Source organism: Podarcis raffonei, chromosome 5 (assembly GCF_027172205.1).
Source record: "Podarcis raffonei isolate rPodRaf1 chromosome 5, rPodRaf1.pri, whole genome shotgun sequence".
NCBI lineage: Eukaryota > Metazoa > Chordata > Lepidosauria > Squamata > Lacertidae > Podarcis > Podarcis raffonei.
In genome coordinates, this window is record NC_070606.1 from 98336374 (window position 1) to 98361492 (window position 25119).

Sequence of the window (25119 nt, forward strand, 5' to 3'; positions counted from 1 at the left end):
GTAACTCAAATAAAAAGTGCTGACGGCAGGTGGGAGGGAGCTGATGGGAAACTCTTAACTGCAGCCCAAGGTTGGTGAGGAAATGCAAGCAGCTTCAGACCTGAGGAAAGTTTAATAATAATAATAATAAATAACAATAACAACTGAACTATAACTGAACTATAACTGAATTTCCATCAAGCTCCCTTTGCCTGCTGCAGCTCAAGTTCTGACACTGGATCAATGGCGAGAGTTGTGATAAAAAACGCGGAAATTGGCGTGATTGTCGTGGAAAGCATATGTAGGTGTGTTGTATTGGGGCTGCTGCTAACAGTCTCCATTTAGAGAATAATCAGGCAAGAAAATGGGGTCTGCTAAGGGCAGACAGCTTCCTCCTTCTTCAAGGGTTATAACACATCTCAGGCTTGCAAAGTGAGGCCATTATTTTCCCTGTTGTGCGAATGGGGAACTGATGCTGATACAGACTGGCTTTCCGGCAGCCAAGGCTATGCTGCCTCTCATTTGTCAGCTGGTGCCTCAAGCAGCAGTCCCTCATACCCTTCCAGGGACAGTGGCAAATTGAGAGAGATTCTAAGAGGAGTATGTAATCAGGGCTCTTCTGGGACGCTGCTGTCCATTACCTGCTAGTCTCTGCCAGCTTTTCAGAGGAAGTAGCATCTGTCTTCCAGTTTATCAACCTGTACGAGAACGGACAGCGGAACACCGACGGCGTCAGTGATCGAGCCATTGCAGAGGCGTGGCTCCAGCACAGCCTGCAGTTCCATTGCCTGTCAGCTCAGCTGAAGCCTCTGCTTGGGAACAAACAGTACACCAGGAAGTTCTATGCAGGTAAGATGAAACCCGGCCTCTTCCTCTTCTTTCTTGTGCTATTCTTCTTCTTTCTTGTACCCTGTGGCCTGCACTTGGCAGCCTGCAAACAAAAGGCAGCTTTCAGACAGACACAGGTGGCTTCTCTCTTCCTCCCCCTTCCCCAAAACTGAGGTTAAAGTCCCAGGCTGGCCATGTTGGCAAATGTTGTTTAAAGGATGTGGAAGGGTCATGGCTCAGTGGTAGCTTGTCTGCTTTGCATGTGGAAGATCGCAATTTCAACCCCCAGCATTTTCATGTAGGCCTCAAACCCTTGTAGAGCATGGGTAGGTAAACTAAGGCCTGGGGGCCAGATCCGGCCCAATCGCATTCTAAATCTGACCCGTGGACGGTCTGGGAATCAGCGTGTTTTTTCATGAGTAGAATGTGTCCTTTTATTTAAAATGCATCTCTGGATTATTTGTGGGGCATAGGAATTCATTCATTCCCCCCCCCCAAATAGTCCGTCCCCCCAAAAGAGAGGGAGAGGGAGAGTGGACCGGCCCCCTGCTGAAAAGGTTTGCTGACCCCTGCTGTAGAGCCACTGCTGGGCATTGTACTAGAATACTACTATTACCCCGTGATCTTTGGATAAAAGGGCAAAGGAAAAAGGCACGTCTGTTGCTCCTCAGAGTTTTTTGTATGTGCTCCTCTGGAGGTTTCCCAAGAGGGAATGTGCCTCTTAGGCTGAAAAAGGTTTCTCATCCCTGGGGGGGTGGGGGGGGGGAACGAAGCACTGAGCTGTGCTGCCTCATCTATTGTTTCACATCATGTCTTTTGTAGCTGTTCTGTTGTATTGCTTTCACTTTATTAATGCTGCTTCCTTATTTATCTGGCAGTTCATCAGTTTTCATATCCTCTTTTTGTGTTTCATATTCATGTTCTTTTAAACATGGATGACCTGGCTAAATTTGTTTTACTGAAGTGCAAATCCTCCGCCTAATATTTTTGTTTGATGTCTCATTTCGCTCTGTACATTATATATGTGCACATACAAATGCAAACTAATATGTCTGGAAAAGTAAGCAATAAAAAATGGGAAAATGCCAAAATACTATAACTGGCCTATATATATTAAGAGTTTAACTAGTGACTCGAAAGGTAGTAAAAGAGGATTAGGCAATCCATGGATGGCAAGGCTGTGTTCTATCTCCCTTCTCATATCAATATGTTCTTAAAACCAGTTACTAGGATTCCTCAGTGGAAAGAGTGCTGTTGTGCTCATATCTTTTCTTGCAGTCTTCCCAAGAAGTATCAGGTTGGCCACTGTGAGAACAGAACGTTGGACTAGATGTGTTGCTAGCCTGATCTTGCAGGCTCTTCTTAGCTTCTCTGGCAGCCCATGGCATATTTGAATGACATGTATGAACACACTGTGTGAACAATCCTGTAGTGACCTCTCGTGATAGACACCTTTTTCAATCTATAAGATGCACCAGACCATAAGACGCACCTAGTTTTTGGAAGAGGAAAACAAGAAAAAAAATAATACTCTGAATCCCAGAAGCCAGGACAGCAAGCAGGATCGCTGCAGAGCGATCCCGCTTGCTGTCCTAGCTTATGGGTTAGCAGCGCGCAGCCTCTCCCGGGCAGCGGGATGAAGGCTCCCCACTGCCCGGGAGAGGCTGCGTGCAGCTAAGCCAGAAGCCAGCACAACAAGCGGGATCGCAGCGCAGGGCATTCCACAGGGGAGGGCATTCCACAGGGAAGGCGCCACTACTGAGAAGGCCCTCTGCCTGGTTCCCTGTAACTTGGCTTCTCGCAGTGGGGGAACCGCCAGAAGGCCCTTGGGGCTGGACCTCAGTGTCCGGGTAGAACGATGGGGGTGGAGATGCTCCTTCAGATATACTGGACCAAGGCCGTTTAGGGCTTTAAAGGTCAGCACCAACACTTTGAATTGTGCTCGGAAACATACTGGGAGCCATTGTAGGTCTTTCAAGACCGGTGTTATGTGGTCCCTGCGGCCGCTCCCAGTCACCAGTCTAGCTGCCGCGTTCTGGATTAGTTGTAGTTTCCGGGTCACTTTCAAAGACTTTCCCAGCCCTACTATCTGAAATCCTTTTAACTGGGACTGAGCCTGGGACCTTCTGCATTCAAAGCATGTGATCTACTTCTAAGTAATGGGCCCTTCCCTTTGGGCCTACTTCCTTAACTCCCAAACCCTTGCTGGTGCTTTTTTGTATCCTCAGCCCCCGCATGCTTATGATCACAGCCTGTTGATACAAAGCCTTAAGTGTGTAGAGCTTGTACCATGAAGGCTGGGGAGGAGGGGGGGTCCGTTGTCCTAATTGGCATGCCATGAAGGGAGACATTCAAGAGGCCTTTGTTGTTGTAACACAGCTGCAGAGTCCGTTTCTGCAATTCTTCTGTTGAGATGGAGTGTCCATGGGTGATGCAACTGTCGAGGAACATACTAGGGGACTGTTCCTGCAAAGGTAGCTTCTTCCATGTCACTGGCTGTGTCTAATTGTAGGAACTCTCTGGTGACAGATGTGGCATGAGAATCATTTGCACAGGAACCCATCCCTGTTGCACTGCAGTGCAAACTACTAAGTTGTGGAGAAGGCAAGCCTAGAAGTCTCCTGCTTGACACGATAGGTTTCCAGTGTGCAGGGAAGCTGCATCAGCAGGGTTTGGACTCGATGACACCTGACCTGGCCAACTCCCTGATTGTATGTCAACTGGGAAGTGCTAAGTGAGTGAAAAGCAGAGGTGCAAGGTCACTTGCCCCAACACCTTCAAGATGGCCGTCTCATTTATAACTTGTAAGAGGCTTCTGAAGACTGCTGCGCAACCATAGAAATCTTTTCCCTGTGAATTCATTGGGCGTTGAATGCTTTCTGAGAAGGACTGTAAGACAGTCAAGTTTGGGTTTTAGTAGTTCAGGGCTACTTTTTTTTTTTTTTAAAAAAAGTCTTCAGTATTTTTGCTGGGGATCCTTTTATTTTTGGTTTTTATTTGACTTACTTTTTTTTAAAAAAAATTGCTCAGCACCCTTGGGGAAGGATAGAAAGCTAAGTAACACATAGCTTGTAGGAAGTCCCTTCCTTCCTTCCTTCTGAAAGTCCCTTGGGTACTTCTTCTCCCCTCTCTTCTGTAGCATGAAGCCCAGAGGACTGGGACATTAGGAATGCAAATACTGTATGCTTCATCATGTAAAGGAACAGTAAGCCAATACTATTGTATTTTAATATTCTGTTGGAAGCTGCCCAGATGGGTGGGGTATTAATAATAATAATAATAATAAAAATAAAAATAAAAATAAAAATAAAAATAAAAATAATAAAAATAATAATAATATCAGCCTGAGTTTTCCTTTTCCTTTATTTTCCTTTTTGCAGACTCAGCATTCCTGCTCAGTGATGCTCATGTGACAGCCATGTTACAGTGCTTGGAGGCTGTCGAACAGAACAACCCCCGGCTGCTAGCTCAGATAGATGCATCTATGGTGAGAAGGGTCCTCATTGCTTCTTGTTTGTCTCCCCTCCCCTTTTGCTCATTGCTTCCCTCCTCCCAGATGCTGCTCTGCTGTTGTCCTGCACACAATATCTCATTCAGGAGCAAGCAGGGGACTCTTGAAGAAGTGCCTTGACTGCTTGACCCAGAGGTTAAATGCCCCAGAGCATTTGCTGTAGCTCTGCAAAATGGCTGGTCAGGAGGAAATTGCTCAGCCAGCTATATCTGTGAGAAGGCAGACTGCAGTGCTGGTTCAGAAGCATCTGTCAGGTAGACTGGACCCTGGGGGATTTTCTCCATTGCTTCAGGGTTGTTATTAGTTGCTCCACTTAGCTTCCAGGCCTGCTTTCAGAAAGAGCCATTCCTGAAGCCACAGTGGATAAGACATGAGGAAATTACTGGGCTACTTCTAAAGAATAGCTGTCAGTGAAATAGCTGCTGGGGAAGTTGTGGGTGATTCTTCTTTCTTGGAGGTTTGAAAAGAAGCTTGGCCAGGGATCAGTGAATGTGCTTTATCTATGTCACCTTGGGGCAGATGTTGGATTTAATGAGTGGCTTTCCGTGGTGCCAGAAGTCAAGTGGGAGTTCCTCAATAAGATGATCAGCAACGGTTCGCAAACTTCTCTGAAACGCTGCTTGCCCACCTTTCCCTGCAAGAGAGAGCTTTCTTAGAGCAACACGTAACATAGGACAACAGTGTTGATGAGGCACAGCTGATATGTTAGTGCCCCTAGAATGTGCCCTCTGCAACACCCGGGGATTCCACGGCAGCTGATCTGGGGTTCACAGGCTAAATAAATAAACAAATAAATAAATGTGGACCTAATTGAATATGGATTGATTCGGATAATCCACTGGATTCCTTCCATTTCTGGTTCTATAGCTCTACTTCCTTGCGTATTCCTTGTGCATTAACTAGGTCCTTCTTTCAGTTTGCCAGGAAGAGCGAGTCCTCTGTGCCTGTGACAAAGAGCCAAAGTCTCACAGCGCTTCCTGGATCCATATGTACCCCTCCAGCTGAATGCACGACCCACCGGTATTTTGGCTCCTTCTCAGGTCTTTACTCCGCCTCTGCCAGCATTCAAGGTGAAAGCTCTAGCACCGCAAAGTGCAGTAGTTTAGGTTGTGTTTTTCTGTTGCCATTTCTGTTTCTTAAAATACTCAAGCCCCTGCTTCCCCTTCTTTCCCCACCTCTTTCCAGACAGGAGACCTTCAAACACTTGGGTTTGCAGTGGCACCGGCCAGCCTCAGGAAAACTCCCAATGTGCCTCATCTCATTGGCAGCCGGAGGGCAGGTCCCCCCAGTGGCAAGCGCCTCCTCTCCCACACCTCACCGTCTCTCCCCCAAAAGATACCTCCCTTCCTGGCGAGATGAGCGCCAGCACCTCGGCCAATGATGACCAGTGGGCAGCCAGCCAGGATGACACAGACGGGCCAGAATACCTGGCGATTGGGAACCTGGGCCGGCAGAGTCGGGCTTGCGGTAGCCCAGCCCAGTCCGGCACGTCCACTAGCAACAGTGCTGAGAGCAGCACCTCCAACCTGTTTTCGTCCAGCAGCTCCCAAAAGCAGGAGTCCGTTTCCTCCTTGGGAGAGCAGGGAGCAAGTGGCGGCAGCAGCAGCAGCCGAGGGATGAGCCTCTTCCGTAGGTCCAGCTTCTCAGAGGGTCAGACGGCAGCTTCCTATGGGGGGCTCAAGAGGAGCCATGTCCGCTCCCATTCAGACACCAACGTGGCCTCTGGGAAAACTCACGGTAAGGTGTGGGCAAAAGAATTGGATATCTTACGACTGCTGCTGTTGAGCACAGACTCAGCTGCCTCTGGGAAAACTTTCAACTTCTGTCATGGTCCCTGCCCACTTAACAGAAAAGACAGGATTTGCATGAAAGGTGTTACAATGAATGAATAGCAGAAATGATGTACAAGGCAGCTAAGACCTACCCTCCCACCCATACTTGCTATAGCTCAGCCTTTTGCAGCGGTTGGGGGGGGGAGATCTCTGGTTGGTTCCATGGGCCAGGTCCTTATCAGAATCGGCATTGTGGGCCAAATTTGATGGGTGTTCAGAACCACCCACCTGTCAAAATCCCTAGCAGGAGCGATGTCAAAATGGAGGCGAGGGCAGACGTTTCACAAAGCGTTTTTGTAAACCACTCTGAAGTGCCTCACACCCACCTTTCAACCTTGCTCCAGCTCTGAAGAGCAAAAGGCTAAGCTGATCAGCGGAGGTTAAATCCTGCTTCCTTGGCTGCAGGATCCTGTTCCCTGCTTGGAACAGGGTGTGCAGCCAACGTAGCATCAAACCCTTTTCTCCTGCCCATCAGCTGACATCATCAGGGGTGTCAGCTGATGGGCAGGGGTGCGTGGCTTGAGAGAAAATGGCTTTGTGAGCCAAACTGGATTGATCCATGTTGTGGTGTGGAACATTGGAAGCCCTTTTCATGGGGACAGAGGAAGTTGCCTTACATTGACTCAGACTCTTGGTCCATCCAACTCAGTAATGTCTACATACTGACTGACAGCTCTCCAGGATTTCTTATGGGGGTTTCTCCAAGCCCTACATCTGCATGCAAAGCAGAGGTTGTACCACTGAACTGGTGCCCTTCCTATGGTGTTGTATTAAAGACTAACTCTGAACTGAGTTTTGAAAGGCTTTGTTAAAGAAGCAGGTCTTGAGGGGGAAGCTAGAAATTTGGTGAACAGAAAGTTGCAGCTGTGTGGCACTTCTCAATACCTTTTAAAATCCCCCCCCTCCTTGTCCCACTTTGCCCCCGTCAGTCAACCTGGTTCACCTTTCCCTTTGATTTGTGACATACTTCATAGATGGTCTTGGGGAGCAGGTAGAAGGAGATCAAGCTGGGAAGATGAGCTGTTATAATTATCTATCAGAGAAAAGCAGATGGGGAAAGCAAGTGGTCAAAATTCATGGCTGAATAACCCATATTTCATGAATCCACTGTTGCCCATGTCTGCCCGTCACCCTCATCTCCTGTGATGCCCCTTCTCAAATGCTTTCCTTGGCTGCCTTCCCATCCCCTTTCATTTCCAGTAGAAATTCCTTGGCTCTCCTGCCTCTAAAGCTGGCCACAGCCTTGCTATTCCCTTGGTTTCCTTTACAGAGCTGTCTGTGACTTTGGTCTTCTAACCACAGCTGTGTGATGATCTTCTAACACAACTTTGCCTGTTCTCCTTTCCCGCCCTTCAGTTAGAATGATAGAATCATAGAATTGTAGAGCTGGAATGGACCCTGAGGATCATCTAGTCCAACCCCCTGCAATGCAGGAATATGCAGCTGTCCCTTATGGGGATCGAACCTGCAACCTTGGCATTATCAGCACCATTCTCTAACCAACTGAGCTATCCAGTTGTGGAAGTCCCTCTCTGGACAAGTACAAGAGGCCATCTCTCTCCCTTCTTTCACATCCCCCCTCAAAACCTTCCTTTCCCCCTGTGCAACATTTTTTTAACCTTTTAATCCCTGGCCTCAGTTGCAACCACACCTGTAGTGTATCTGAAGAAGTGTGCATGCACACGAAAGCTCATACCAAGAACTAACTTAGTTGGTCTTTAAGGTGCTACTGGAAGGAAATTTTTTTTTTGTTTTAACCACACCTGAGTACAGGTAATTGCACTTGATCACATTTGCTTGCTGCTCTTCTCTCTCCCTCTCTTGACTTTCTGGCCGGCATTTGGATTATAGGCTCCTTGGAGACAGAGCCCCTCTACTTGCTCAAGAAATCCTGCAAAGTGCTATGTACACTTATGCTGCTGCAATAACAAATTGTATGTCAAACTTCCTTCTCTGCACAGCATTCATATAGTTGCTGATGTAGCCATGGAGATGCAGAGTCACATTGGTAGCCTTTTGTTGAGCTGCTGACCCCTCCCCAGAAATCTATCATGCTACACAAAACACCATTATTCTTTCCACCACTCAGCCAGTAGTATTTTAACTTTGCCCACATCTAGAAATGCCCTTCTCGAGACAGTGAATATCATGCTGAGAAAGGGATTGTAAAGCTTCCTGCTACAAGTAGCAAGGCGCATTCATAGGCATGGTACCCTCAGTTAATTTACACACACGATAGCAGGCCCAATTCCTTGACCCCTGCTCTGTGACCGCTGGAAATAAATAAAATCATACCAGCAAATAGCAGAAGAGAGCTGGAGAGTCCTTGTGAGGGGACCCTCCCCGGAGCCTGAAGAGGATGTCAATGAGGGCAGAGGAAGCCCTGAAGAGACCTGAGGTGCAGCAGGGCTTTGTTTAGGCTGCTCAGCCTCCCCGCTTAATAGCTGACATGCGGGGTAGCGCAGCAGCAGCTGCTTCTGTTTTCTTGCGCATCCTCCGTCCAGCCCCAGAGCTTTAATTCTAGATATTTTGGTCTGGATTGGAGAAAGAGCAGTAGACCAGGGGGAAATAGGCATTTAGAAGCTTTTTAAAGGGTGCTTCCCAATTTACGCGATTTCACTTATGCGCACAGGGGCCCTGAACTGTTTACAGGGGGACGCCTGTACTATGCTTAGCATAGGTGTTAATCCCACACTAGTTAGCTGCTCCTATGCTCAAAATTCTGCAAGATGGAGCCACAGAGCCTGACCTGCCACCCTAGAGGCCGCCATCAGTGTCATGCACTTGATTCCTGCGTGGCTGCAAGATCACCAGTCTTGGTCACCGTGTTTCTTTATAGTATTCTGCATGCGCATATTGGTGAGACTGTGTGGGGCTGCTGGAAAAAGGATAATGCTGAGGCCTACAGCAGCCACAGCAAGCGGCAAAGAAAAAGGAAATTACAATTGGGCAGAAGAACTTGGTGAACCTGAAATGACTGATAGCTCCTTTTTTTTTTGGAAGAAAATGACTCTAAAGTTGGGGTCCCAAACATGACACTCATTAGCCTCATGGTTCCTTGGATTTAATTGTTGTTTTTGCTTCTTGTTTTAAATGGTGCTTTGGACAGTTGCCTTTTTTGCGGGGTGGGGGAGGTTGCTTTTTTGGGGGTATAGGTGTTTTGCCTGGTTTTGGTGGGGGAAGGATTCAGGTACCCACAAAAGTTTCTTAGATTCTCAAGTGTGCCCCTGGGCCCCCCAAATTTGGGGCCTTGTTTTGGGATCTCTACTCTGTTGTATTGTTCATGGTATGGGCAATGGCAGAACCTTTTGGAGGTCTTTAAAGGGAGAACAAATACAACGTCTCCAAAGTGCGGCAGACAGGATTCTGCCTTGGTAAGTAACTTTCCCCTCTCTTTTTCTCTCTCTTCCTTCACGCTCCCTTTTCTGCTTTGCTGCCTGTCCTTAGGGGGGCACAGAGATATCAGCATTATAATAGAAGATCCTGTTGCAGGTTTGGGAGCCAGCACATTGCAAACCCCTTCATCAGCATCTTCTGCACTGACTGCAAGGTCTTTGTAAAATAGAAACCCCCTGGTGTCAACCTCAAGAAGCCTCCAACAACTTGAGCATTTTGATTTGTAACATTTCTTTTCACCCCATAATGAAGGTTCTCTGGGCGACAAAAGAGTTGTTTTTTTAAGTTACAGAAAGGTAGCCGTGTTGGTCTGCCATAGTCAAAACAAAAAAATTTTTTCCTTCCAGTAGCACCTTAAAGACCAACTAAGTTAGTTCTTGGTATGAGCTTTCGTGTGCATGCACACTTCTTCAGATACACTGAAACAGAAGTTGCCAGATCCCTCTATATAGTGAGAAGGTGGGGAGGGGTATTACTCAGAAGACCTATTGCAGTCGTTAAGAGTCGTCAACAGGCTCATCACAGCTATCTGCCAATCACCGATTCCCACCACCCTTCTGAGTAATACCCCTCCCCACCTTCTCACCATATAGAAGGATCTGGCAACTTCTGTTTCAGTGTATCTGAAGAAGTGTGCATGCACACGAAAGCTCATACCAAGAACTAACTTAGTTGGTCTTTAAGGTGCTACTGGAAGGAATTTTTTTTTTGTTTTTTTAAACTATTCTTGTTGGCCCATTGTTGGTTACTGGGCTTTCTTCTGCAAGGTGAGCAAGCTCAGAGGTCTACCTGCCTAGTTTTTAAGGTGTGGTAGAAAGGAGATTCATTCCTGGTGGCTTTTGGCCTGAATTTAGGGCACTATGTACATACAGGCCTCCTTACTTGAAGCTACTTGGTGCTACTCAATGTGTGGGTTCTTGTGAAAGGGTCTTGGGGGAGTATTTTGTGTCCTGCAGAGTTTGCAGTTAACCATTTTGACCCAAGAAGCCACCATTGTTCAGTTTTTTTGGCATGCTCTGAGATGTCCAAGTGCAAAGATCATGGCTTTCCTCTTCTTGGTGCTACCCATATGGCAAAGCTTTTTGATAAAGAGATTTTGGTCTGCATTCGGAGCTTTGCCAAAATTGGTCATGATGCCAAAAGTGTCAATTTATAGAGTGGTTCTACCCAGTCTAAACAGCTCTGCAAGGACTGCCTCATTTGTTTTATTTTTCCTAGATGAGGAAGACTTCCCTGTAGCTTATATTGGACAGTGATATTTCACATTGCATAGCTCTCACATGCGGGTTCTGCATTGCTTCCTACATGGAAGTGCATTTCATATTGGGGGCCGGGCGGGCAGGAATATAACCTGTGAAGTGGCTCTAAATTGGGTCTGACCTTCTGCGCTATTGAAGTTGACACCAGTGTCTCCTTTGCCTTGTTCAACCCTCTCCTTTGCCATTGCATGTTCTGGATGTACACACTCTCAAATGTTGATTTCCCACCATCACCTTCTTTCCATGCCATTATCAGCTGGGATAAAGCACTAAAAGCAGCTGCCGTCCCGTTCAGCCTTTGCTGCCCCTGGAACTTCAGTTGTTGGGGAGGTCAAGCCCACGCTCTGGCCCAAGTGATGCAAGCCTTTCCCTATAGTAGCTGTTTCTCAGAGGTTGCCTTGTTCCTAAACTTGAAATCTAGGTCAGGACAGACTTCTGTGTGTGGTCAGGAAGCTGGAGAACGGCCACTGTGGACAAGGCCTTGTGACCTGGTCCAGAGTTTCAGCAGTGACTTCATAGGAATGTTTCAAGAAGGGATAACCACCATAGTATGCATGTAAGTTGATTTTATAGTGGTGCAACAGTCTAAGAAACAAGGATAGTTACATTAAAAAAACCCAAAAAACTGAATTATCCAGGTGAAATGTAACTGATGGTCACGCTTCTCTTTCTGTATTGGCATAACCCTCCTCCTCAGTGCCAAGGCTAGATAAAAAGATTTTGAGCTGTGCTTTGCCTTTGAGTCTCCAAGGGTAGCAAGAGGCGGGAGTTACTGGTAGGCGCTGGTGATCCCCAGGAACATTTAGTTTCAGAAATGGTAATGTGACGTGGCCATGTGGGTGAAGGTGGTCCCTGGTATGTTGAGCCCAAACCATTCAGCACTTTATACATGTAAAACAGCATAGTTTAATTGTGCGCCAAGGATTCAGTGCATATTTTGGAGCGGCCTTCATAGTAAGTAGCTGAAGCTTCCGGAGAATCATCAAGCCAAGCTTTGCAACAGAATGCTTTATGGTGGTCTCACAGGAAAGCTTTTATTATAGCACTCAGTAGACAACAACTTGCCTATGTTTGCCTAGGGGAGGGATGGGGAACCTGTCAGGTTCTGCTGAACTCCCAACATCCCTAATCATGGATCAGGCTAGCAGAGGCTGATGGAAGCTGGTCTCCTAAATACACTGGAGGGCCACAAGTTAAATTGGGATACTGAACCTGACTCTCTGCAGGATCCAATCCTGACATCTATTGGCACCAGTTGTGAAGGCAGATCTAGACTAGCTTGTTAGAATACCCCCCTGCTTGAAAACATGCATGATTTCTGCTCCTGTCCATGAAAGTTCACCCCACAGCCTGCCTGCCTTCAATGGTTCCTTCTGGGCTCCTGTTTGCCCAAATGTTCCCGCACCTTCCATCTTGTTGACTTTATTTTTTTCATATATTTCACGATGTATCACTTTGTCCCATTCAATTCTGTTCATGCCCCGCCCTGTGGCTCGTTCTGATCATGGCGATTGACTCCATCTTTCTTTATATTATCCCTAGAGTCCAGTGGAGACATTTCCAGGTTCCAAGGCAGCATGTCCTGCTCAATGCAGAGCAGCCAGATGAGCACCCCTGGATCTGTTTACATGGAATACGGTGAGCACTGTAGGGCTTTCGTTGGGTTATTTTCCCCCTCTTTCTCAGCTCTCCTTTGGAGTTGGGCATCAGGATGGTGTGTGAGCCTTTTCCAGTTTTTGATGCAGGTTTTTGCTAAGAGCTGTGCCCCTCCAGCTTCAAATGGCCTTCAGCAGGGGTAGCCAATGTGGTGCACCCCCCATTTGTCATTAGACTACAACTCCCATCACCCCTGGCCATTTGCCATGCTGGCTGGAGCTGACGGAAGTTGGAGTCCAACAAAATCTGGAAGGTACCACATTGGCTACCCAAGGCCTATTGACAACAGAGAAGCAGGAGCTGGAGCCAGCACAGACCTTGCGAGGTTTTCCAAATGACTTTGCATCTTCCACCATTCCCAAAGGATTCTGACTGCCCTAGTCCTGCGTGAGCCACCCCTTGACAAAGTTCATAGGAATGGAACAGTAATTTTCCTTTAACTTTTCTTTCTCCAACAGATACTGGGCAGTATCTAAGCTCTGGGGAAGGGATGTTCCGGAGGCCCTCAGAAGGCCAGTCCCTGATAAGTTACTTGTCAGAGCAAGATTTTGGCAGCTGTGCAGACTTGGAAAAGGTAGGCAATAAGAGAAGTGAAATGTGAGATTAGCAGGGAGCTTGCGTGAAATAGTGAGAGAAAAACACAGAGAGCAGTGACTCCCAGGATATATGGCCAGTGCCTGGGCGGGTGTGTAGCTGCCTGGGAACCATATATATGCTTGGGGTCTCTTGCTAGTCTAAGATGACAGGAATGTCTTTGGCACTCAATTATTTCAGGCAGTATCAATTCCTTACACCTCATAAGATTCCTGATAGGGTGAGGAAGGGCTGCAGACCATCTCGGTCATCTGATCCCCAAGGCCTTTCTATTCCTGTTAGGTCGATAAGCTGGCTGAAATCCAGCAGTATTTAAATGTAAGCTGGAGAGAGGATAGTGATCACTTTCTTTGTGGTCCAAAGTATCTATGTGATACAGGCAATTAAGGGAAGGGCTGACAATAAAATAATCAACACTAGCCCCCAAGTTAGCAGTGTTTTAAACATGCCCTCTTTTTAAGGATCCTCGTGAAAAATATTTTTCAGGGTTTAATGTCGGGAATAATTTTATTTCTGTTGGTTTATTTTCTGAGAACTATGTGTTCTGTGTGTTTCCTTATTTGCATTGGCAGACAGAAAACTTAACTTTGTGGCTCACTTTTGAATGTTCCATTTGTTTTTGTTATGACTTTGAGCTAAACAGTAAAATTGTTACTAATGCGGTTGATAGAAAAGTTCTGGCCTTGGCAATTTTTTTTTAATGCAACATTTAAAAACACACACCCCAAACCATAAGGGCTAGAAAAATATTTGGGAGTGGGTTGGTGGAAATGCAGCAAGCCACAGATTTCTGTGCACATCCATATTCTACAACAGTGTAGATTTTGCACAGGGCTGCCAAAGTTTTTGTATTTGTTTTTTTTACTGGGCTTGAGTATTGAAAGATATTTAGACAGCTGTCATGACACCTATCCCCCCCCCAAGCCCATTGTCTCTTTCTCTAGAGAACTGCTCCCTCCTTTTGAGTCTTGTGCAAAACTTAACGCTGCTGCTTCTCCTCTTCCCTTCACCCCAGGAAAATGCTCACTTCAGCATCTGCGAGTCGCTCATTGCTGCCATTGAGCTGATGAAGTGCAACATGACGAACAGGCAGCTGGAAGAGGAGGAGGAGGACAGCGACAAGGAGATCCAGGAGCTCAAACAGAAAATCCGCATCCGCCGACAACAGATCAGGACGCGGCACCTGCACCCAGCGTACCCGGAGATCAGCTCAGACAGTGGGTGCTTCCTTCCAGCTCTTCCTTTTGCTGTGTTGAAGGCTTCTTTGGGGATTTAAGTGACTGTGGATCCCTGAGGCTATTTCCGAGGGTGCAGATCCCGGATAGTGCCACAGCTTGATATCCTCTTGCCAAAGAAACCTTTATTCTTGTGCCAATTCAGCAAGATTAATGGATGGCCTTCTGCTTCTTATCATGTCAGAGCATGAATGAGTTGCACTGAAGCTTTCCTTCCTGACCCCTGGAAGTGTGGTTCAATCCGGGTGTTGTTTTTCAGGATCTATCCTTGGTAGAAGCTGGCAACGAAAAAGAGATAGAAATGAGACTCCTGGGGCGAGGGGGGGCGTGCGACTAATGTCTATGTTCCATACCAAATTCCACCCTAGTGTAGTGCAGATTACAGCTTTGTTTGTGTGTGCAGCATCTGAGAATCACAAAACACCTAGAGGGTTTAGCCTTGCCTTTTAGTTTTGTCATAGGAGTCTGGAGGAGGAAGTGGTCTGCTAGAAATCTAACTCTCCCCCACTCAGGGCATCCTTGCTTCCTTCATCTCCTTTTTAAAGAAGTCAGCAGGGAGGCTCGTGGTAACAGATTCTCGTGAATGAGGACGAAAGGAGGCACTCTGATAAGATGGAAAAGGCTTTATGTGCATTTCAGGCAGAAAGATAAACTTTTTTCTCTGGGACTTACTCAGAAGGGACTGGTCAATTCAAGCAGGCAAGAAGACCTATACATGGGCCATGCTGATCTCATACTCTGCAGGTTTAACCCTACACTCTTCTCAGCTGGCACTTAAGTTGAGCTCTGTCCTGTTGCAATAGAAATAAACGTTGGGTCCCTCCTGGATGCTGGACTTGAAAATAGTTTCCTTAGTTCTGTGGTTCATTTAAAAGGTGGTTTCGCACTTGGGTAACAAACAAAGTGGTGTAGAAGTGAATTCTTACCACATGTGTATCCTGGATTACCCCAAGATGGAGCTGTTTTGGATAATAATAATAATTTATTATTTATACCTCGCCCATCTGGCTGAGTTTCCGCAGCCACTCTGGGCGGCTTCTAATCGAGTGTTAAAAACAATACAGCATTAAATGTTAAAAACTTCCCTGATGCCTTCAGATGTCTTTTAAAGAGAAGATAGCTGCTTATTTCCTTCACATCTGAAGGGAGCGAGTTCCACAGGGCGGGCGCCACTACCGAGAAGGCCCTCTGTCTGGTTCCCTGTAACCTCACTTCTCGCAATGAGGGAACCGCCAGAAGGCCCTCGGTGCTGGATCTCAGTGTCCAGGCTGAACAATGGGGGTGGAGACGCTCCTTCAGGTATACAGGACCGAGGTATACAGGATCCAAACCAATAGAGCTTATGTGGTTGTCTAAGGGTGTGTGTGTATTTAGTTTGGCTTATTGTCTTGAGGGCTGCCTGATTATTAGGATGTGTACCAGTTGTGAAATGGGCAAGTGTCTAATCATTTGCATACTTCATTAACATGCAGGTATTTATTAAAAAGATGGCCCTAAGTTTTTGTTCTTCTGGTTTATCTGTATTTAGTCTCAGCATAAGAGGTTCTGTGAATTATTTGAGAGCCCCTAGTTATCCACAGGAACTTCCTTTCCCCTTGTTTCAGCACTGGGCTAAACTTTTGATCATGCAAAACTCATCAATGAGGTGACTTGAGTGAAGAGAGAGAACTTTCTCCTGCAACTTCTATGATTCCTTTTTAAAACACCTAAACCTTTACTGAGCATTGTGCACAGATTTTAAAAGAAGGCAGTCCTTGCCCGCAGGAACTAATAGACATGGTACAAGAGGCGAAAGGGATGGAGAAGGAAATAAGTGAAGTCATGTGCTGCTTCTTACTGTGCTTACAATTGCCAGCTTGAATTAATGTTCTGGCCAGGGGTGATGGGAACTGTAGTCCAAAGCATGGAGGGTGCCAGGCTGGCCAAGGCTGAACCAGACAGATTCTGACGTGCACTGCGGTCTTTCTTTTTCTGCCACTGTTCTCCCAGGTCTTGTGGCAACAGACAGTGGATCCCACTTCAGCTCCCGGGACTCGACACACTTGTCTGACTCAGGTTCAGCAGAAGAGGTTGACGAGTATGAGATTAGAGGTAAGTGGTAATTGGTATAATGAGCCTCATGCATACGAAGCTCCCTTATACTGGGACAGTTGGTTCATCTGACCCAAGATTGTTTGCCCAGGTTGACAGTAGCTCTCCAAGGTCCTTGGCAAAAATGCTTCCAGGCACAAGTCCGCGATCCTTTTTAACTGCAGATTTCAGGGACCGAACCTGGGACCTTCTCTGTGTGCGACTCTGAAGACAATAATCTTTGCCTGCATTGTCCAGCTCTTAAAATGAGAGTGACACAGTTCTCTAGTATCAGAACAGTGGGCCCAACAGGAATGGAAAAGCACAGACAATGGGCCTTGGGAGGATAATTGTGATCCTCATTTGCTAGTCTGTTGGCTTGAAAGTGTCCTTGCTGATCGGTCCCTCCAGTGAAAATGCAAATTTGAAGGCTGCTGTTACAATGGGAGGAGGCTTGCCCATGCTTGCTTATTCCAACATGAAACTTACTGATTGAATCTTCTCCAAAGGCCTGTTCACATGGCAGAATCGGGCCGGCTTTTGAAAGGAAAGATCAGTTCTGAATTTTAAAAATGGGAAGTGTAGAGGAGGTACTTGCACTTGGAACAGCCAAAGCTAGTTGTGCAGAGTGCAGGATCAGTCCCAGTGCACATATTACCAGGGCTGGAGACCACAGTGTGTGTGGAGTTTGGCCATTAGGGAAGTGAGGCAATCCTTATTCTGCCTGTACATGATTACCCTGCTCCTGCCAAAGAAGAGCATGGCAGAGAAACCAGCCCAGCAAACAGCCTTACAAAAGTAGCCTGGGTGATGCTCCCTAACCCCTGTGGAAGCTTCCTAGTCAAGTTTGTTCCCTGTCAAACTTTTTAAGAGAGATCGGAGAAACAAAAGTAAATATTCTACCTTTTTTTGGCATCGGCCACGAAACACTGCTGGTTTGAAACTTGGAAACTCACTTTGAAGCAAGGAATAGCTAAGCAGCCAAGACCCAGAGGAGCAGTTGTGCGGGTGGCCTGGCTGTGCTTGGAATACTGTGTGTTGGGGTGAGGGAGGAGGGGAAAGGATCAAGAGCTCAGAGTTGGTGGGATCTTCTGAACCCCATAATTCAGAGATTTTCAAACTCTATCCTGTGGAATTCTGGGACTCCCCAGAAGCCTCTTAGAGGCTCCCCAATGAAGTCAGCTTGCACCAGCAAGGAGGGGGTGTCAATTGCATTATCTGGTGCATTTTGGATTACAGTGGGGGCCTGGCCAGTACCCTATGTGTGTGTGCGCACACACAGCTATGCTCCAGAATAATTTGTGATGTGCAAGGGTTACTTGGCAGACAAATTTGACATGGAAAGAATTCCCTCAGGGTAGAAAATTTGAAAGCCACTGGTCTGGTTTGAAGGGCCCTGTGCTATTGGGAGTCTCTCCTATCCTTGCTCTGGTTGTGCTTACACCCTCTCTTCCCCGCCCCTTCTTCTGCTGACATGCAATATTTTGTCATCACCGTATCATGCAGATGGTAACGATGGATCTAACCTGACTCAAATATCCAAGAATGGCCTGTCTGTCTCAATGGCTTCCTTATTTTCAGGTAGTAACCTCGCTCTGCGTGTTGGTCTGTCTGTGTCACGTGGGCACAACTAGTTAGGTCGCCCTTGGGGTGTATTGCATGTCATGCCTTAGGTGCTTACCTGTAGTGTTTGCATGTTATAGAATTCCCTCCCTCCCTCCCTTCTATAGTCAATGTATATTTCCACCTTTTGGAATATAAACAGAGGTGAGAGCGAAACAAAGCAAAAACCGTATGGGCCAAAGTCTGGTCTAAACCAGGCGGTTTTGACAAAGCAGCAAAAATCTATCAGTTGTACAACATACATGGCCCCACTGTGGGAGGGACATTTCTGTTACAATCTATCTGGGACGTCCTGAGCCCTTTCTTTTGCAGTCCACTGAAGGCTACAAAAGCAGGGATATCAAATGCAAACTGTCATATTTTGGCTGGCATAGTGACCAGTTTGTTCTCTCTCTCTCTCTCACACTCACACACACACACTCACACACGCTTGAGTAAGTCTCTCTACTAACACCTCGTAACTAATTTCCCTGTGTGTGTGTTTCTTCGGGTAAGCTAAACAGCTAGCAGCTACTTCCCTGCATGGCTTATAAGCTTTCCACCTTACCCCACGGTAGACTTCCTATGGTTCTCGCTCTCTTAGCTGCTTGCTGGTGTTGATAGAAGGATTAGGCCAGTGTGAGCAACTGTGGCTAGCAAAACTTTTGGGGACCTTTTAAGAATTGGCAGACCAGGTCAGATTGATGGCCTTTCTGCCAATGGTGGACAACTAGGTGCCCTGTGGAAGTTTACAAGCAGGGCCTGATGTGATCTTCCACATCATAGATAAATAACCCACAATATCTAGCAGTCTGTAACTCCTCCTCTCTGAAATGGCTTCAATAGCCACTGGGCAACTAATCTGCCATTTAGTTATATAGAGTGTAGCTGCTTTTTAAAGCCATTTGTTATAAGAGTCGCCCACAGAATTCTGTGGTAGATGATGTTAGGTGAGGGAATATGTGGCTTAAACTGGGGAACAACCTACTCATTTTCTGATGGGAGAACCACCTATCAAGCCATGCCTTGGGAGTTTTGTGTGAACAAAGCATCTCTTCCCTCCTGGTATGTGCCAACATGCTCAGGAACTGAGGCCACCTTGGAGGTCTCTGTAGCCGTCTCTCTTCCTCATGGGAAGGATGCAAGCAGCTACGAATCGATGCCTCATGTTTCCAACCAGGCACAAATTGGGGTGGAGAGGATCAGATAAAATTGGGTTAGATGCCAGATGTGGCTTGTGTTTAGTTTAGTCTTAGAAACCTCGAACGCAGGCTCTGACACCCTTCTTGAGGCGCTCTCTGTGGATGGTGCAGAAAGTGGGCAGACTTTGAAGTGGTCCATTGTGAGAAGACCTCGGCCCATAGGCGAATTTGCCCATCTCTGCTGTAGATCAGTTCCTTGTTGTAAAATGGCGCTATGTGTTAACCCATCCAGAATCTGTTCAGCATGGCCTTTGCCACGTCTAACCTTCCCCCACTTCATTTGTGCTGTGATTTAGATGCAGACATCAAGAGGAGTGCAGCTCCCAGCAAGAAGTCCTTCCACTCCTCAGGCTCCACGTATGTATCTCTGATGTAGCGTAAGAACACCATGATGGCTCATTCCTCCCCCTGCTCCATTTCATTTGGGGTGAAACACTGGGAAGATTTAGTCTGAAAGGCTGAAGAAGGGGCAATTGGGGGACAAATTTAAGAAAGCTCTAAACAGGCTTCTTCTCTCAGTAATATATCTGAAGGGTGTTGGGGGCCAAAATGTAAGTAGAATCAGTGCCATTCGGGAGCCATTTCTGGTAGTATCGGGGCCAAAAGATGACAAGGATTTAAAGCTCTGCATCTGGGTTGGCTTCCCAGTGTGAAGGAATGGGTGAGGACCAGATTGCAGGTTGCTGAGGTTCTGGCTAGGCTGAGTCTCGTGGATGGTGGCAGTATATTGCGTCCAGGGGCAGGTTTCAAGTAGATAAAAGGAACTAGTTTGGAGCCGGAGATGCTGGTTTATTGCTTCTATGCCAAGAGATGTGTCAAAGGTGTCAGCTTGGGTCTTCAGTGGAGACTAACCAAGAGGCTGCTTCCACAGGCAGAGACACGACTGATAGGAGCCTCTGTTTTAGCTCCTCCAACTGGCTGTGTCTATATTTTGGTTGGGACAGGGGCAGAAATAACAAATGAGGGCTAGATGTGAGAAAGTGCAGTAAAGTGTTCTTAGGACACTTTAAGTGAGGCAGAAACAGGGGGAGCCAGATGTTCACTCTGCAGATGTTGTTGGATTTCAATCCCCACTGCTCCTGGGCCAGTTGGCCATGCTGACTGGGGCTGAAGGGAGTGGGGAGTCGAGCAACCTCTGGAGGGCCACGGGTTCCCTGTCCCTGCAGTAAGAGACGAAGAGTGAGGAATTAAGCCCAAGGCTTTGTGGGACATGTGGGGTTTCAAGAGGAAAGTGAAGGGGATTTACAGGAGAGACCTCCTTTCCTGCTGCTTTGTACCTGTGCTAATCTCCGCTGCTTTGTCCAACAGCTTCCACTCTTTCCTCAACTCCAACTCGGCGGAGGCTGTGGCCATGGGCCTGCTGAAGCAGTTTGAAGGGATGCAGCTCCCCGCAGCCTCCGAACTGGAATGGCTTGTGCCAGAGCAAGATGCCCCGCAGAAGGTAGGGTTCCTGAGTTCAGCACCTGCCAGAAGAGCACAGTCATTTTGTGCTCTGCACCCCCCTTTCCCCTCTAGTGGTGGTTTAAACTTAGCCACTTTACGGCGGGGGGCAGCAAACACTTAACGCGCTGGATGTGGTGGCTTTTAAGCATGGTCGTAACCACTCTAGATTAAAAGGGCAAAGGGCAGCAGTCCCAGTACTTCAGGTAGGCCAGGTGATGTGGCCAGCCCATCCAGCGGCTCAGGTGGCAAGGGCAACAAGACCTATGTTTGCACAACACAGTGGGAGATACTACTGACACTGGGATTGGTGGGGAGCAGGAACCAACGTGGCCAAGGGACTGATGGGAGTTGTAATCCGAAACTTCTGGATGAAGGAGACTGGGAATTGGTGTTTTGCCCTTTCTATCATGTGCATTGACCACTGACCAGGGCTGTGGCTGATAAAAGTGAGCTATGTGGTCTGTGAAATTTAGCTGTGGTTTTGGGACAGGTTGCTCTGCACCGAATGCAGAGATAAGGAGCAAAAGATCGGATGTTTCAATAGGAGGAGCGTGGCAATCTGAAGTGCCTCCAAAAGCTTTCACCAGGCCCACCTCTGTTCCTGCTTCTCTTCCCAGGAGCAGGGAAGACTTGTTCAGGGAGCCACCTTGATAGATCATTTGCTGTTGGTTTTCAGGGTCCAAGACTATCTCTTAAAAGGCTTCTTAAGCGGCCCAAGTGGTATAAGAAAAGACAGCTTTGCAAAAAGTTGCTGCTGGTATGTCCCAAATGGGAGGTGTGCCCAGGGAGTGTCGTGTTTACTGCGTGCTCTAACAGCCTTTATGAATGGCCCATCTGAAGGGGCCCAGGGTGTGTGAGTGTTGTGGCTGCGCTCTGCATGGAAGGCCTTGGTTTAGAGTGGTTTGTTGTGGCTGCTCAGTAGAAAATCAGGTTTATAGCCAGGGCTGGCCACACCTGAAGCCAAAAGACTGCAAATACAAGCCAGCTCAGTGTGACTTGCACCAATCAGTAGCCACCTAAACGTGTGAGTCCAGGCTGCATGTCTCGGCCTCCACCCCAGCTGTGTTTTTGCTGACATTTGACAGCTTCTTGATTTGCGGGAAGCCAATGGCCGGAGGAAGAAAGGTGTCTTAGGTATGCTTACAGTCCTATAGCACTGGGGCACAGCAGGGCATTTTGATGTAGAATTCAGCACCCTGAGAATTTTGGTATGTTTTAAAAGCAAAAAGCCTCTAGCCCTTAAAGCTGCCATAAGGAACTTGAGTAGACATGGGCTGTGCTGGTTGAAATCCCAGAATCTAAACCAAGGCTGTGCAGGAGTGTGTGGTCAGGGTGTGGAACGTCGGAGCTCTGCATCGCTCCTTAAACAAGTTCTGTGTGTTCTTCTAATTTTGTCTATTTCAAACCACAGGCTTTGCTCGTATGTGAGAGCGTGAGGCCTTTTAGGGAGGCAGCAGTCATGCAAGTCACACCGGGAGGAATTCCAGCAAGCATAATGGCCCTGTTTATATACTTCAGTGGGGTGTAAGGGCCCACCCAACGCTGATACTCTGTGCTGGAGACAGTGAAGCATTTCAGCGCGGCTGGAAGTGACTAACAAGCCCCAACTGTGGCTGTTCTCCCACTCCTTGGTCGCCTTGCAGTTCAGTTCTGTGTTGGCTTTACAAAGGCGCTTCAGTGGTGACCTGCGGTTCTGCTCCGAAGGTGCTCTGCAAGATGCTGCTTTGTTCCGTTTGCCGTAGTTTTGGGGCTGTTGTTGCTTTCCACCCACTCCCCACTTCACATTCTCAGTTTGACACTGGGCTCTATTCACAAGGGATCACTGATTGTCGACTTCCTCTTGGGTAATGGCAAAAGGAAGTTCTTCTTTCAGCAGTCAGGAATTCCAAAGTGCCCTCTTGTTAAGGTTGTGTGCACTCTGGGATTACAAAGTTTCACGTACACGTGAAATATGAAAAGCGAGGGTGGTGGGCAGGGAGGGGACCGTGACGTGAGATTCTGCACCTGTCCAACAGAAATAACATGGAGGACGCAGTTACACGTAGCAGTTTATCACTGGATTGTGGAATAGCCACGGGATTGCTATAGCAGCATTGACTTAGTGCTTAAATTATTTCCAGAAGATTCTGCAGTAATCAGATCTTGCCTACTTGCTTGTTGGCTAACCATGGAAGCTCTGTGCCCAGACCCAGGTGCATGTTTGCATTGTGCGTCTTGTTCTCCTCCTGCAGCTCTTGCCAATTCCTGATTCTGTGCCCATCTCTCCCGACGATGGGGAACACGCGGACATCTATAAACTCCGTATCCGGGTCCGAGGGAACTTGGAGTGGGCGCCTCCCCGACCACAGATAATCTTCAATATCCACCCAGCACCAACGTAAGGAGACAGGTGGTTTTCAAGCCTGCAGTGTCCTCTGTCTTTCCCTTCCTCTTTCCAAATATGCCCATTCATGCCCTTGCTAGAATCTGCCAACAGCAGCAAGTGGATTTTTCCCCTCTTCACAAAAACTTAGAAGGTATCTTTAAGAATGGAACCCTTACTCACAAAGGAAGCTGCCTTATGCTGAGTCAGACTGTTGCACCATCAACCAGAGGATGAGAAAGTGGCTGGGAGTGGCTGTCTCATGATTTGCTTGATGACCAGCCAAAGTACAGCGACTGGTGAGAGTGTCCTCTCCATGGCCTCTTCCCTAGCTCATGTCTGGTGGGTGGTGACATTCTGCAAGCACCGGCCTTTTCTCAGAAATCTAGTGCTCCTTGTGGTTTAAGAACAGGCTTGGAAACGGACAAGTGTCTTCTGTCCTTTACAATAACATTGCATGCCCATGTAGAGGATTTTTTTTTTTTGCATATTCAAATGCTGCATGTTCCTTAGCAGCCCACTCCCTGCCCCCAAGGTAGGAGGTTCAGATCTATCTATCCTCTGTCTGCACACATACATAGCACATGTTTTGTGTGTCTGCAGGAGAAAGGTGGCAGTGGCCAAGCAGAACTATCGCTGTGCCGGATGTGGCATCAGGACAGACCCTGGTGAGTGATGGATTTGGCAGAGTTCTTGAGGCCCTGTTTATGTTATTTTATGTTACTTTGTTTTTAAAACTTTGTTTATAGACAGTTTAATGTTTTAGAAATCTCTTAAGCATCATACAAGATTTTCAAAGACCCTATTTTTAAAATTAAAAATACAGTGTAAAACCAATAAAACAACTATATGGGGGCATATAAAACAGGAATTGTAGGATTCAAAGCATTTCATGCAGGGTCTGAACTTGCAGGTTGTGGAAAGCCCAGGTGAAAGGTACATCTTCACAAGACATCTGAAGCAACTGGTAACTGCTGTTTCACATATGACAGAGGGAAGGGCATTCCAAAATAAGGGACAATAGCAAAAAATGCTTATTTTCAGGTCAGCACCCTCGGATATTCTGCAGGGTGCAATGGCATGTGTAGAATTTTCCCAGATGGCCTGAATTGATCTTCTAACTGAATGCAGGGGGAGGCAGTCTTTCACATAATAAGAAGTCATTGGACATAGCCCAGTAGCTGTTTGGCAACTAGTGCAGTTTCTTCAACACTGCCTGAACCTTCAAAGATTTTGTCTTAGAAGGTGGTGGGTGGTATTAATCTGATTTGACTGGGTTGTTTGTGTATTAATTACTGTTGGCCACTTTGTTCTGAACAGAAAAGCAGAATATAACCAACCAACTAACTGATGTGGTTCAAACCATGAACTGGTAGGGACAAAATTCACATTCCATATATTTATGTACACATGCACGACACTGGGGGTGTTGAAACTGGCACCTTGGGCAGGATACCTTCCTTTTGTTCTCGGGATGACTTGTGGATAGGCTCACCCCCGGTTCCCCAGGAGGAGTCTGAACACATTCATTCATTCATTCATTCATTCATTCATTCATTATCTGTCTCTCTCTTTCTGTCTCCCTCTCCCTCCCCAACCCCCATCCCTTCAGACTACATCAAGCGCATGCGCTACTGTGAGTACCTGGGTAAATACTTCTGCCAGTGTTGCCATGAAAACGCTCAGATGCTCATCCCCAGCCGCATCCTGCGCAAGTGGGACTTCAGCAAATATTGCATCAGCAATTTCTCCAAGGACCTGCTAAGCAAGATCTGGAGCGACCCCCTCTTCAATGTGCAGGACATCAACACTGCCCTCTACCGCAAGGTCAAGCCGCTCAACCAAGTCAGGGTAAGGCAGACTGAGTGTGAGGTGCCCCGTGAGGCCATCCCTACCCTGCAAGTGTAGCTTTTATACCTGCTTTTAAGTGTCAGGGCTTCTGCCAAAGCTGTCTCGGGAACTGTAGATTTGTGAGAAAGCTTGGGGATTCTGTAACAAAGAACAAGTAGAACAACATTCTGTAACCTGGAGGGACTTTATACCTTATGTTTCAAATGAGGACCTGCAAAGTTCCTTGCCTGCACCTAAGAAAGAAACATAGTTCTTCTAAATAATTTAATATGCATACGTTGAATTGTATTTGCCATTAT

The 25119-nt window shown here is 47.1% G+C and overlaps 1 protein-coding gene across 5 annotated transcripts in view; it reads left to right on the forward strand.

The window, feature by feature from the left end:
* Nucleotides 1-25119, forward strand: part of RUBCN (rubicon autophagy regulator) — a 44584-nt gene that overhangs the window by 15267 nt on the left and 4198 nt on the right. For 4 of the 5 annotated variants that reach the window (XM_053387328.1, XM_053387330.1, XM_053387331.1 and 1 more), the window contains 15 exons: nt 669-828; nt 4188-4294; nt 5235-5388; nt 5504-6055; nt 9598-9642; nt 12348-12443; nt 12920-13035; nt 14071-14272; nt 16280-16381; nt 17867-17941; nt 19461-19521; nt 20473-20605; nt 22839-22984; nt 23573-23637; nt 24582-24820. In XM_053387328.1, the coding sequence (XP_053243303.1) occupies nt 669-828; nt 4188-4294; nt 5235-5388; nt 5504-6055; nt 9598-9642; nt 12348-12443; nt 12920-13035; nt 14071-14272; nt 16280-16381; nt 17867-17941; nt 19461-19521; nt 20473-20605; nt 22839-22984; nt 23573-23637; nt 24582-24820 (2253 nt within the window). The remainder of the gene's footprint in view (nt 1-668; nt 829-4187; nt 4295-5234; nt 5389-5503; nt 6056-9597; nt 9643-12347; nt 12444-12919; nt 13036-14070; nt 14273-16279; nt 16382-17866; nt 17942-19460; nt 19522-20472; nt 20606-22838; nt 22985-23572; nt 23638-24581; nt 24821-25119) is intronic. The other variant, XM_053387329.1, reaches the window with a different exon arrangement.